The following is a 10,712-nucleotide window of genomic DNA, read 5'->3' on the forward strand; positions in this document are numbered from 1 at the left end:
CAATAGTCAACCTGGACAGGTAGCACTCAGCCAGGCATGTAATAATATGAAAAGCAATAACGCGCAAGTTGTTAGTTAATTCATCCCATCCAATTCACGCCAGACCTTGAACGCTTCAAGCAAAGTCGCCTTTTGCTGCCGTGTTGTAAACGCCAGCTCTATATTTCCCGCTATCGTCCTGCCCTCGCGACACTCTTCCTCTGTGGCCCACACGTAGTCGACATGCTCGTTCGGATCTAGCTTTACCTGTGGTATTCTAGGAGCAATCCCACCCCCTTTTCCATCTCCGTCCTTTCCCCGGTCCTTTCGCCGCCCGTCGTCGTCTTCGACGTCGTTGACACGGTCGCCGACAACGTCGACCAAAAACTCAAATTTACACACCCTCTTCCCGCCGCGCGTGACAAAGACGTGGCCCGGCGCGACGAGGGGCCCGATGCGTCTCGCCACCAGCCCGGCCTCTTCCCATAACTCGCGCGCGACAGCATGCAGAATGCTCGCATCCTCCGGGTCGCATGCCCCGCCGGGAGCTTCCCAGCGCAGGGGGGCCGAGTCGTGCGCGGCGCGCTGGACGAGGAGGACGCGGAGGGACTGGGTTCCGTTGCTGTGGTGGTCGGCGGCGGCGGTGTGAGTGTCGACTATTGTGTCGACTGTGCCGACGGTGTCGGTCGGGGTGGGGAAGTGACAAAAGACAAGAGCCCCCACGGCGACGTATTCGTAATCTGGGATCCCTGAGCGTGTGGCCTGGTTGGCGATATATTTCTCGTACGGGACCGTGAAGGACGATACCAACGGGTCTGTGGTGAATGTGAATTCTGGGGCTGGCTTTGGGACTTGGGCGGCCATGGTTGTCTCAACTGGTCAGACCGGTCGCTTGGATCAGCCTTTGCGTCCACGAGGGTACGGCGAGGGTATAGCGAGGCTGTTTCGACCCTGTTGGATTGACTCCCTACAGAGGTACTTGGTACTCTGCAACTCACTCGAACTGCCTGGGGAGGTGCAGCAGGGACCGATCAAGATCTGGTATGAGGCGGGTGGCCCACTTGAATATCCTGTTCTCTACTTGTACCGAGTACAATGGTTCACACTGCTTCAGGTTGTCGGTCCGGGAACCCTTATCTTCCTTTTCTGTGCAAGACGCTCGGGTACTGCGAGAGTCTCAGTTGTCAGGGGGGTTCTGTACTTGTATCTGGTCTCGGAGCGGAAAAACCTTGATCCTCGCCACTACGCCTTGTTGAAAACACAGGCCACAGCAATAGCAAATTTACCCACACTTACTGCGTTGCCTACGTGCCTATCCAGTCCGACATTCTCATCATGCACTTCCTAACCCTCTTGCACACATCGACACCATTCGTGAGCCTCACAACGGGAGCCTGATCGGTTGAGCCCCTACCAACACGCCTCACCCAAGCGGATTTGCCATGCTGCTGCTGCCTAGCCGAGTGGACGAGTCGCTGCCTGCGCCAAATCACTGGCTAACCGGAGTCCCCGCGAGTGTCAAACAGCCTGACGAAGCGAGGGGCAGCAACTTCCCTTGGCAGCGTGTCACACTTTTTCAATCCGGAAATGAGATTGTCGGCGTGATGTAACGGCGGTATCACTTGACATAAGGACTCTAGAATTGTATATTCCTACTGGTACATATCCTCCACCATTACCTGGCCGCTCGCTCTTGTCGCTTTACCTATTTGCAGTTGCTCGCACGACACGCACGCATTAATTGAATCCTTCATGACGGGAAACATCAATTGAAGCTAAAATGGGATCATGTCACTCGAAAAGATGCTCCATGAGATCAACCTCGACCTTGAGCGCTAAGCATGGCCTTCTGTATTCTCCCAGAACCTCGAAAGTCATCCTTGGGACTTTCACTTCTTTTCCGGCTCATCGATTGGCACGACGGCTCTTGCTTCCATTTCGTTCCAAAATTTCTTCTTCCAGGATGCCACCTCGGCGGCATATGCTATCCACACCCCATGCTCTCATTGAACGAAGGATAGGCGTTGTCGCTTCCAACATACAGTAATGACGATCTTGCAGTGGTTGTGATACCACGTGCCATTTCCAATTGCTCGTTTGACAATGAAGCGCTCGTCAATAACCTTGTCAACCAAGTTCTCTGGCACTGGATCGACGTGGGTGAAGACATTGGCTGCTGCCGCTGCATTCGTAAAGAAGCTCGGGACGAGCCTGGTGAAACTATTCAGGTGGGCCATACCTCTCATAACCACCTTAAGCTTCTTCTTCAGGTCGCCGATGGACGCTTTGTCCTCCCGATCGCTTTGGGTCCCGCCCTCACGATGGGTCGCTAGCACGATGGTGATTTTTGCTGATCCGGTCTTGGTATTTCTGGTTCTAGCCAGAGCATAGCCGAACGCAATCAGCAGATCTGTGAGCGTTAAGGTCTGTTTCCATTTGAAACAAATAGAAGGGATAGGATGCTACCAAAAGGCCAGAGATACCCGGTACCACGCCCACCACCCTTCCCAACAGACATTCATCGCGAGGCTGGCTGAAGCGAGAGTTGAGAGTGGCCGGCCTATGAACAAAACATGCTGCCCTTATCACTTGTGTTTGCTTGTATTCAGCTCTCTGCAAGGTAGGCAAGCCTCACGGAACGGTCTGGGCACGACAAGATGGAGTGGTAGAGGGTTAGTAGCTCTATACGTGGATAGAAGCATTTGGGAAGCGTGAGGCTAGTGATGCCAAAGCCAACCCTGAGCCAGACTGGGCCGCGACCCCCGAAGCGGGCCCCTCGGAAGGCTCGGCCAAGGGATTCATGGGTCGTCACACGTAACGACCTCGTCACTCTCTCTTGATATTGAGGCTACGTATGGGTCAATGTCATTTCTCAGGCACATACACTTGTATATTCTTGTGAGGTCACTTTGCTGCCCCATTGTTAGCTGGATTGACATCACCTTTTTCGTTCTCTGCTGCGCAGCTGATAATGGGGTCTGTCACACGTCGAGCCATACGAGAGCGAGGACGTTTGTATCGGATTGCCATCGGTCTCATATTTGTAGAGGTTGTTGACCCAACTCAGAGTGGATATCCAAGCCTGCCTTGTTGGCTTTTTTGGTCTTGCGAGAAACAACCCGCCGATATCCGTCCAATTCATATCTCATTGTTGTACCTGGCAGGTAGTTCTGGAGTCTAGGCCTGGGTTCCTTACCCCCCGTACTCCATATCCCTAGGAAAAAAGATATCCAGGTCCCTCCCTCCCTACCAATTATCCGATTGCGCAATGGCCGAACAGCCCCTCCCGCCAATAAACTCTCTCGCCTCCTTTTCATTGCTGACAATATGCGGACGTTGACCCGGGCCCGGTGGAAGACTGTCCAGATCCATCTGCAAGACGTCGCTGGGATCGAGCACCACGACGTTCTTCCCCTCGACGACTAACCGCTTGATACTCTCGTGGATGACGCGGCGGGCGACGCGGTTGAGCGAGAAGGCGTCTCTCAGAGAAATCACAATGGCGCACGCGTCCTGGTGCGCCCCGGAGCCGGGGTCCTTGGGGTCCGGGTCACCGAGTTCGCGCACGATGGCGCGCGTGAGACGCTCGGAGCCGGCGAAGCGGACGGCGCCGCGGAGGGCGAAGATGACCACGCGTCGGTCGCAGTTGGGGTGGTGGGGTTCCTCCTGGCCCGCGACGATCTTGGCCACCGACGTGCTCACGCTGGCGCGCGCGACTTGGCTGACGTCCATCATGTGGAAGCCCATGTCGCGGGATAATTGTTCAAAGAGCGCCACGGCGCGGACGCTGTTGCCTCGGTCGTTCAGTTTCGGTGAGAATGCGGCGATGCCGACCTGTCCCGGTAGGGCGCCGATGATGCCGCCGGCGACGCCGCTCTTGGCTGGGATGCCGACGCGGGACACCCAGTCACCCGCGGCGTCGTACATGCCGCATGTCGTCATGACGGAAAGCACCTGGCGGACACTGTCTGCGGGCATGATGGTTTCGCCCGTGACGGGGTTCACTCCGGCGTTGCAGAGGGTGGCCGCCATCATGGCCAAATCGCGGACGTTGACGTTGACGGAGCACTGGCGGATGTAGCCCTTGACGACCTCGGCGGGTTTGCACGAGATAATCCCGGCCGCCTTCAACATGTACCCGATGCCCATGTTGCGGTCGGCATCCTCAAGCTCGGCCTCGTACACCTCCTCGTCCACGTAAAGTTGTCGCCCCGCCAGCCTAGACAGAGTCTTGAGGATGCGGTCGACTCTCTCCTCCGCCGTGGCGTTGGGGTGGACCACGAGCGAATGCGCCGCAATAGCCCCGGCATTGATCATGGGGTTCATCGGTCGGTTGTTACCCTTGTGCAGCGATAATTTGTTGAAGGCATCACCGGACGGCTCGACGCCGATCCGCTCCAGCACATGTTCCAGCCCAGCGTCCTCGATTGCGATGGCGTAGACAAAGGCCTTTGAGATGGACTGGATCGAAAACTCGACTTGGTCGTCCCCGGCTGAGTAGACGTTGCCATCTACCATGACGAGTGCCACGGCGAGCTTGGACGTGTCTGCATTTGCCAGCGTCTTGATGTATTGAGCTGGGGCGCCATCGTCGTTCGGTCGGACCTTCTCCAACAAGATATTCAGGTAGTCCGGGATCGGTGACTTCATATCTATCGAGAAAACTCCTTTGCCGTGCTATGCTGTGCGGTATTGTGGCCTCTTGTTGAAGCACGTTGGAGGGAAAGAAATAGGGCGTGGTGTCCTTTGTAAGTTTTATTTGTCAACCAAATCCCCAAGTCCCCAAGAAGCGCCAATACTTTAGAGTTCCTTGGTGGTTGCTATACGTAAGCGCGCGTGCTGGGCAGTCGAGTTGGCAACTTGGATCTTCTTACTACACGTGGACAATAAGAAGATTGATGAAAAAGTGCAAGTAGAAGTCATGTTGGACAAGTGCCTTTTTCAGCTCCCAGCTGCGTTGAAATGAGAGCTGAAAGCCGCCCCGACACCACACCACGTGATGTCACATGACAAGTGAATAGATCTTTCACATACTTGTGCTTGTAGTCGGACAAGTCTTTGAAGTCGCACAGAGGGTGTACAGACAAGCCAGAAAATGAAATCGTGAATCGCCACATACTATCGCCTTTGTGACTTGGAGGGTCTGCCTGTAGTAGTTGGCACAGTCCTTAGCTAGGTGCCTAGCTGGGTGCCTAGCCTCTTTGGTTAGGTTATGTCAGCCTCCATTTACCACTTGCGGTATAGTTCCGGTGGGGACACATACAGTACAAGTAGTTATCCTCCTTTTGGTGTCTGAGTATGCCCTGCGGCTATCCCTCTGGCTCCAAGCAGCTTTCGATATTTGTTTCAGGCGAGCTGGGTCCCGTTCTTCATGAAAAGGTCCGAAGAATAACCCAGGGCCACAGCTTCAAGGCGCCAGTTCGCACAACCATAAGTTCACCTTGATACTCGGTAGGATCTCACACTACCTGTACGAGGATTGGTCAGAGTGTCGGCGTCCACATGCGGAGGGCGTACAGGGGCCAGGCCCAGCAAACATGTCGGTAGGAGTGAGAGGTTACCTCGTCAGAAGGACCACCGCCAACTACAGAATAGGTCAATCAATGCACTATAACTTGTCGGTTGTTCGTTTCTGGGGCACTACCCACTGGAATTTCATGCTAATACCCTCTGTACAGTCGCGTGACTGTGCTACATTGGAAGTGCTGGTTCTTGTCCTGCCGCGATTGAGCACCCGCATACTTCAGCACTGGTGTCGTGGATTATCATTACTGCAACGGGTCTTCTTTTTTTTTTTTTTTTTTTTTTTTCAATGGACTCGATTTTGGTTCGAGCGAGGCTCAATTCCCCCGAACTTGACACTCTCTTGTAGATATCTATATTTTTCGGGGAGTGGGAGAAATCTAATCTATGATTATCTTGTTTGCCTGCCGTTTGTGAATCTGGGGAAACCTAGTGTTTCACGTGGACCGAGGTTCCGGACTCTTTGCCAAAATAATCACGCACACGTGGGTTTTCCAACGAGGTGAAGCCAAGAGGCCGAGATGTCGAGATACCGGACTGCCGCATTGCTTTCCCCTGGTGGTGGGAAAGAAGTTTTTTTTCCCCCTGGTCACTGGGAAAGAGGGCAAAGGGTTGAAGACAGTCAAGTTCAATGGTGTGAGGGAAATGTGCATGTGCAGAGATGGAGATGAATGCTGTCCTCCCGAATCAGCTACTCAGCACATCCCAAAGACTCAGGGGCCCACAGGGGGACATGGCAAGTCCTTCTACACCTCGTTGATATTTACACATAGCACCAGCCAGCCTTGGTCCTTCCCTAGCCGGCATCCCGGGATCCCGACCTACGGTATAAGGATTTTGCAATGCTTTTTCGATCATTGTTGTTGGCGATGGTTGCTATTAGAGAGTGTTTTCAATCATGAGTGCACGGGAAAAGGAGACGGCGATCGTCACGGGCGGCGCCCGGGGTATCGGTTTGGCGATTGCGCGGAAACTCGCTTCGCGTGGGATCAATGTGCTCATTGCAGATGTCCGTGAGGAGCTCGGCAGGGAATCGGCGGAGCAAATCACAAAGGACTTTGGTGTCGAGGCCGTCTTCATCCGGGCGGACATGCGGAGCGAAGACGACATCAAGGCCATGGTCGACAAGGCCGTGAGTCTGTGGGGGAGGCTTGACTGGGCGGCCAACAACGCGGGAGTGGGCGAGGCCATGGACGACAACGAAGACCATGTCACGAGGGAAGGGTTTGACAGGTAAGTTCATGAGATGAGATGAGGCCTCCCTCGTGGCTATGTCTCACAGTTCCTTACCCATCTCGATGTGGCGCACACCACAGCGAGGGGGAAAGAGTCTATGGACAAAAAAAAAAAAAAGAGGGGGTGAGCTAACAGCTTTCTCTTTTCTTCCCATCTTTTCAGGCTGTACGAAATCTGCCAGCGAGGCGTCTGGCTCTGCCAAAAGTACGAGGCCGAACAGATGCGGAAACAAGAGCCCCGCGTCCCCGAGGGAAGCTACCTCAACGACAAGGCGTACCCCCAGCGCGGCGCCATCGTGAACACGGCCTCGATCTGCGGACGCATGACCAATGGGATGCCGGCCTACACGTCGGCCAAGCACGGCGTGCTGGGCATCACCCGGACGGGATGTCTGTTCTACGGCAAGCACGGCATCCGGGTCAACGCCCTCTCGCCCGGCGTGGTCATCACGCCCGAGTATCTCGACTGGAAGAAGGACTTTGTCGACGACGAGCGGTTTGCCGAGCAGGCCAGCGGCTATGCGAAGCGCTGCCCCATGAAACGGGCGAGCGATTGTGAGGAGCAGGCCAACGTGGCCAGTTTCCTCTTGAGCGGTGAGAGTAGCTTTGTCAACGGGGCCGATATCGTCTGTGACGGAGGTCTCACGGCCGTGTTTGACAGGTGATGATGGATGAGATTGATGGGGCTCGACCTGGAAAATTTGTGGGGAAAACTTGAGGCTATAGTCATATCATATTCCAATCGAGATATAGCCGTGAGGGGCCAAACGCAGAGCTTTGGTCTCTTAAGAGGGGCAATCGGTGGCCTGAACTAGCTTGCGATAGATGGACCAATCCGCCATGATCCTTCTTCATTTAATACTCAATCCATACATGCTGGCTTGACACTAGTCCTCCTTTTCATGAGCAAACATGTACTAGCCTGCTAGGCATGTATGGCGCGTCAGCTACAGCCAACCGACAATCGACCGGTGGACAAAACACTCCTGAATAAATCTCAATGCCCACGAGACCGTCACCGTCCGTGCCCTCAACCACTGCAGTTCGTGCTTGTCGAAGAACAGGTGGCAGAGCTCGTGCCCTTGACCCAGCGAAGAAGCCGACGTGGCGGCCAACACGTCGATGGCATCGGCATCTGCATCTTCGTCTCCCCCGCCTCGGCAGCGCATTTTGGGGGAATCCGTCGACACTGTCACGCTACTGGTTGACGCACGTCCTTTTTGCAGATCTTTGGTCAGCCGGTGAGGTAGCGAGCGTGCAAGAACATCGACGAGCCGAGTTACGAATTGTGCTCCGCTGAACCGACCCCGGAGGGTATGCAGGACCCGGAGAAGATTGGCGAGGCTCTGCATGTCCGTAGTACTGGCGGCTTGAAGGTCTCGCTGGTAGATGTTCACTAGTAAGAGGCAGATGGGCAATGGGAGCCAGGTCGCACTAGAGAAATAAGGCGGGCGTCAGTATGGGCGGCCTTTCTGCGTGTTGTGGTGGTGGTGGTGGTGGTGGTGGTGGTGGTGCTGCTGCTCTACTCAAATCTCGAGGGACTCTCTTCCACACTTACATGACCAAAGGAATGCGTTCCCTTCCCAATACCTTGATCAAGGCTGCCGCCGTCCTCGAAATCTCATGGGGAGCGGCCTCCGTCTCCAGAATCGCTGCGAGATCGAGCCCCTCGCAGAGTCCGCCCGTGGGAAGGCCGTCGTAGGAGTGGAGATGATGAATCTGGTATAGCTGAATGACCAGGGCACTAAGGGGAAGGAAGGGCCGTGTAAGAAGCCGTTTTTTGAGAAGCACGACGAAAAAGAAAACACCGAGCAGGGGGAGGGGGAGGGGGAGGGGGAGGGAAGGACAAATGCAAAACTCACTGCCGAAGGATATCGAGAACCTGAACGGTTACCATATTCCGTTCGCCCGCGCTGCTGTGGGCGACGAGACACTCTCGCCGACTCTCATCCCACCGGTGAATCGCCTCTCGGATCCGGAAAATGTCGTCTGAACTGAACGGATTTGTCGCGCGGTCTCGAAACGCGCAGAACCGGGCCACAATGTCGCTGAGCTGGCACGCCAGCGGAAATGACCTGCGAACCATCTCGACGTCCTCGACGTCGGTGTTTGGTGGGAAGGCGATCCTCGAGGCGATGGCTTTGACATGCGCGCCGTCATCGGCAACTGTATCGTCGGCGACGATATCGTCGAGGGGGGTGTGGAAGGCCAGAATTCGCTTCCTGATCAGGCAGCATTTCCACAGCAGGAGGATCCTCCTGGCGTCGTGGTGCTTGTCGGTCATTGATTCGCGCGCCGTCCGTGCCTTGCTCAGGGCCAGATCAGCCCAGTAGTGGTTGACCTCAGTCTCGGAGCTATAAGGGCCCCAGTGGCTCAGCAGCAAGCAGGTCTCGGCTTGGACAACAGGGTTTATGGTCTCGTCTTGATGGAAGTACCTCTATAAAATGTCCAAGTCAGCTGAGCGTCGACTGGATTGCAAGGGGTCCGATAACGCCTATAGAGATGGCCTTCTTTCACCTTACCCTGGCTTGGTCGAAGAGGACGCTCTGACCTTCGTGGATGGATGAAAATGGTGTGCTCTCGAGCTGGGACTCACTGAGATACTACATACAGATGCATCAGCGTCTCGGTGTACGACTGGGGGAGACATGACCGGGTTCCGGCCTTACGCCAAACGCCACGAAGATCATGGCGAGATGCCGCGCTTTGCGATCAGCTTTGTCGCTGTGCGGATTCTGGAGGGCTGGCTCATTGTCTCTAGCATCGAGGAATGGCCAATGCGGATGGAAATACTGAAAGTATAGGTCTCTGAGCACTTTCTCCAGCTCGCCGGCTTGGGACCAGTCTGGGAACAGCGTGGGTAGAAGCGTGGGGCCGTAATGCATGCATGGTACAGTGTTCTCGCCCTGTTCATCCATTTTTTGGTTGGGAGGTTCATAGCGAGGCCAGCAGGTTTCCTCTGGGGTATAGCCATCCAGGAGAGGAGAGCTCGTCAGCGGACGAATCGGTGCCATATTTCCCCAAAACCCAGATCAATCAAGGGTGGAGGCGTGCACTTACCGAGAGTCGCGGACGGAATGTCTTGTTCGTCCTGAGCAAAGGCCGTATCCCAGGCGGGCGACTCGGGAGCTAAATGATTTTCATTACAGACGAATAACTGCATCTCGTTGTCGAAGTCTTGCCCAGGGAGCTCGGTGCCCGGAAGGCCCTCACACAAGAAGGGATCAATGGAATGAGACTCCATGGATTGAACTGTCGCATACGCCGCTGGAACTACTATGGGTCTTTTGCTGCGTCTATGGAAGCCATGGTCTTGGGTCTTGAAACTGGCACTATAGAGACTCGGGAAACGCTGTTTCTGTCGATTTATGGGCTCTCTCCTAGACACACAAACCGAGAAGCCGGCGAGCCGTAGCCATCTCGTTTAGTAAAGAATCCTGATGTACTATGCCCTGTTCCTCGCGTTTTGACACCAACGTAGCTGGCGGGAAGACCAATGCGGAAAGATTTAGTGCCTCTTGACCCAGAGTCCGCTCTTTTCCTTGACTCGATCAAATTATGCATTGGCCTGGCACCTCTCGCTATTTATCCGTTCTACCAAGTATCCAAGCCGTTCCCTGGACCAGTTCTTCTATGGCCTGCTTCGCGGCCGGGAGGTCCGGGATCAGATGAAAGCCGTGGGGGACCATGTCGAACAGTTTGAACCGGACGGGCACCCTAGAGCGGGTGAAGAAAATGTACATAAAATCAGTGGACCATCCGTAATTTCCTGCATAATCGCAAAATTGGTGTCTCAGACGGATGGAACCTACCTGTTCGCTTCAAGGGCACTTCGCATCGCGATTCCTTGGTCACGGAGGGGGTCCCAGCCCGCACAGACAATGACTGTAAACGACATTTTTCCCGTTAGAAATCTCCCCCTTGTTGCAAGTATTCCCCCCCCCCCCCCCCCCCCCCAAAAACAATGGATGCTCA

At 55.0% G+C, this 10,712-nt stretch overlaps 5 protein-coding genes across 5 annotated transcripts; 1 reads left to right on the plus strand and 4 right to left on the minus strand.

The window, feature by feature from the left end:
• Positions 1–75: 75 nt before the first annotated feature.
• Positions 76–843, minus strand: AYO21_08958 (hypothetical protein; the record flags this gene model as incomplete). The annotated part of the gene is made up of 1 exon (XM_022658898.1): positions 76–843. The coding sequence occupies one exon, from the start codon at positions 841–843 to the stop codon at positions 76–78; it is 768 nt and encodes a 255-aa protein (XP_022508837.1).
• Positions 844–1,982: 1,139 nt separating this feature from the next.
• AYO21_08959 (riboflavin synthase) lies at positions 1,983–2,501 on the minus strand (the record flags this gene model as incomplete). Its single annotated transcript, XM_022658899.1, has 2 exons — positions 1,983–2,441; positions 2,496–2,501. The coding sequence occupies 2 exons, from the start codon at positions 2,499–2,501 to the stop codon at positions 1,983–1,985; spliced, it is 465 nt and encodes a 154-aa protein (XP_022508838.1).
• A 724-nt stretch (positions 2,502–3,225) lies between these two features.
• On the minus strand, positions 3,226–4,629 carry AYO21_08960 (glutaminase A; the record flags this gene model as incomplete). Its single annotated transcript, XM_022658900.1, has 1 exon — positions 3,226–4,629. One exon carries the CDS (start codon positions 4,627–4,629, stop codon positions 3,226–3,228), a length of 1,404 nt encoding a protein of 467 aa, XP_022508839.1.
• A 1,771-nt stretch (positions 4,630–6,400) lies between these two features.
• AYO21_08961 (hypothetical protein) lies at positions 6,401–7,402 on the plus strand (the record flags this gene model as incomplete). Its single annotated transcript, XM_022658901.1, has 2 exons — positions 6,401–6,735; positions 6,901–7,402. 2 exons carry the CDS (start codon positions 6,401–6,403, stop codon positions 7,400–7,402), a joined length of 837 nt encoding a protein of 278 aa, XP_022508840.1.
• A 282-nt stretch (positions 7,403–7,684) lies between these two features.
• AYO21_08962 (hypothetical protein) lies at positions 7,685–9,900 on the minus strand (the record flags this gene model as incomplete). The annotated part of the gene is made up of 6 exons (XM_022658902.1): positions 7,685–8,171; positions 8,296–8,481; positions 8,600–9,174; positions 9,260–9,340; positions 9,407–9,582; positions 9,798–9,900. 6 exons carry the CDS (start codon positions 9,898–9,900, stop codon positions 7,685–7,687), a joined length of 1,608 nt encoding a protein of 535 aa, XP_022508841.1.
• Between the last annotated feature and the right edge of the window lie 812 nt (positions 9,901–10,712).

Source organism: Fonsecaea monophora (assembly GCF_001642475.1).
Source record: "Fonsecaea monophora strain CBS 269.37 chromosome Unknown Scaff82, whole genome shotgun sequence".
NCBI lineage: Eukaryota > Fungi > Ascomycota > Eurotiomycetes > Chaetothyriales > Herpotrichiellaceae > Fonsecaea > Fonsecaea monophora.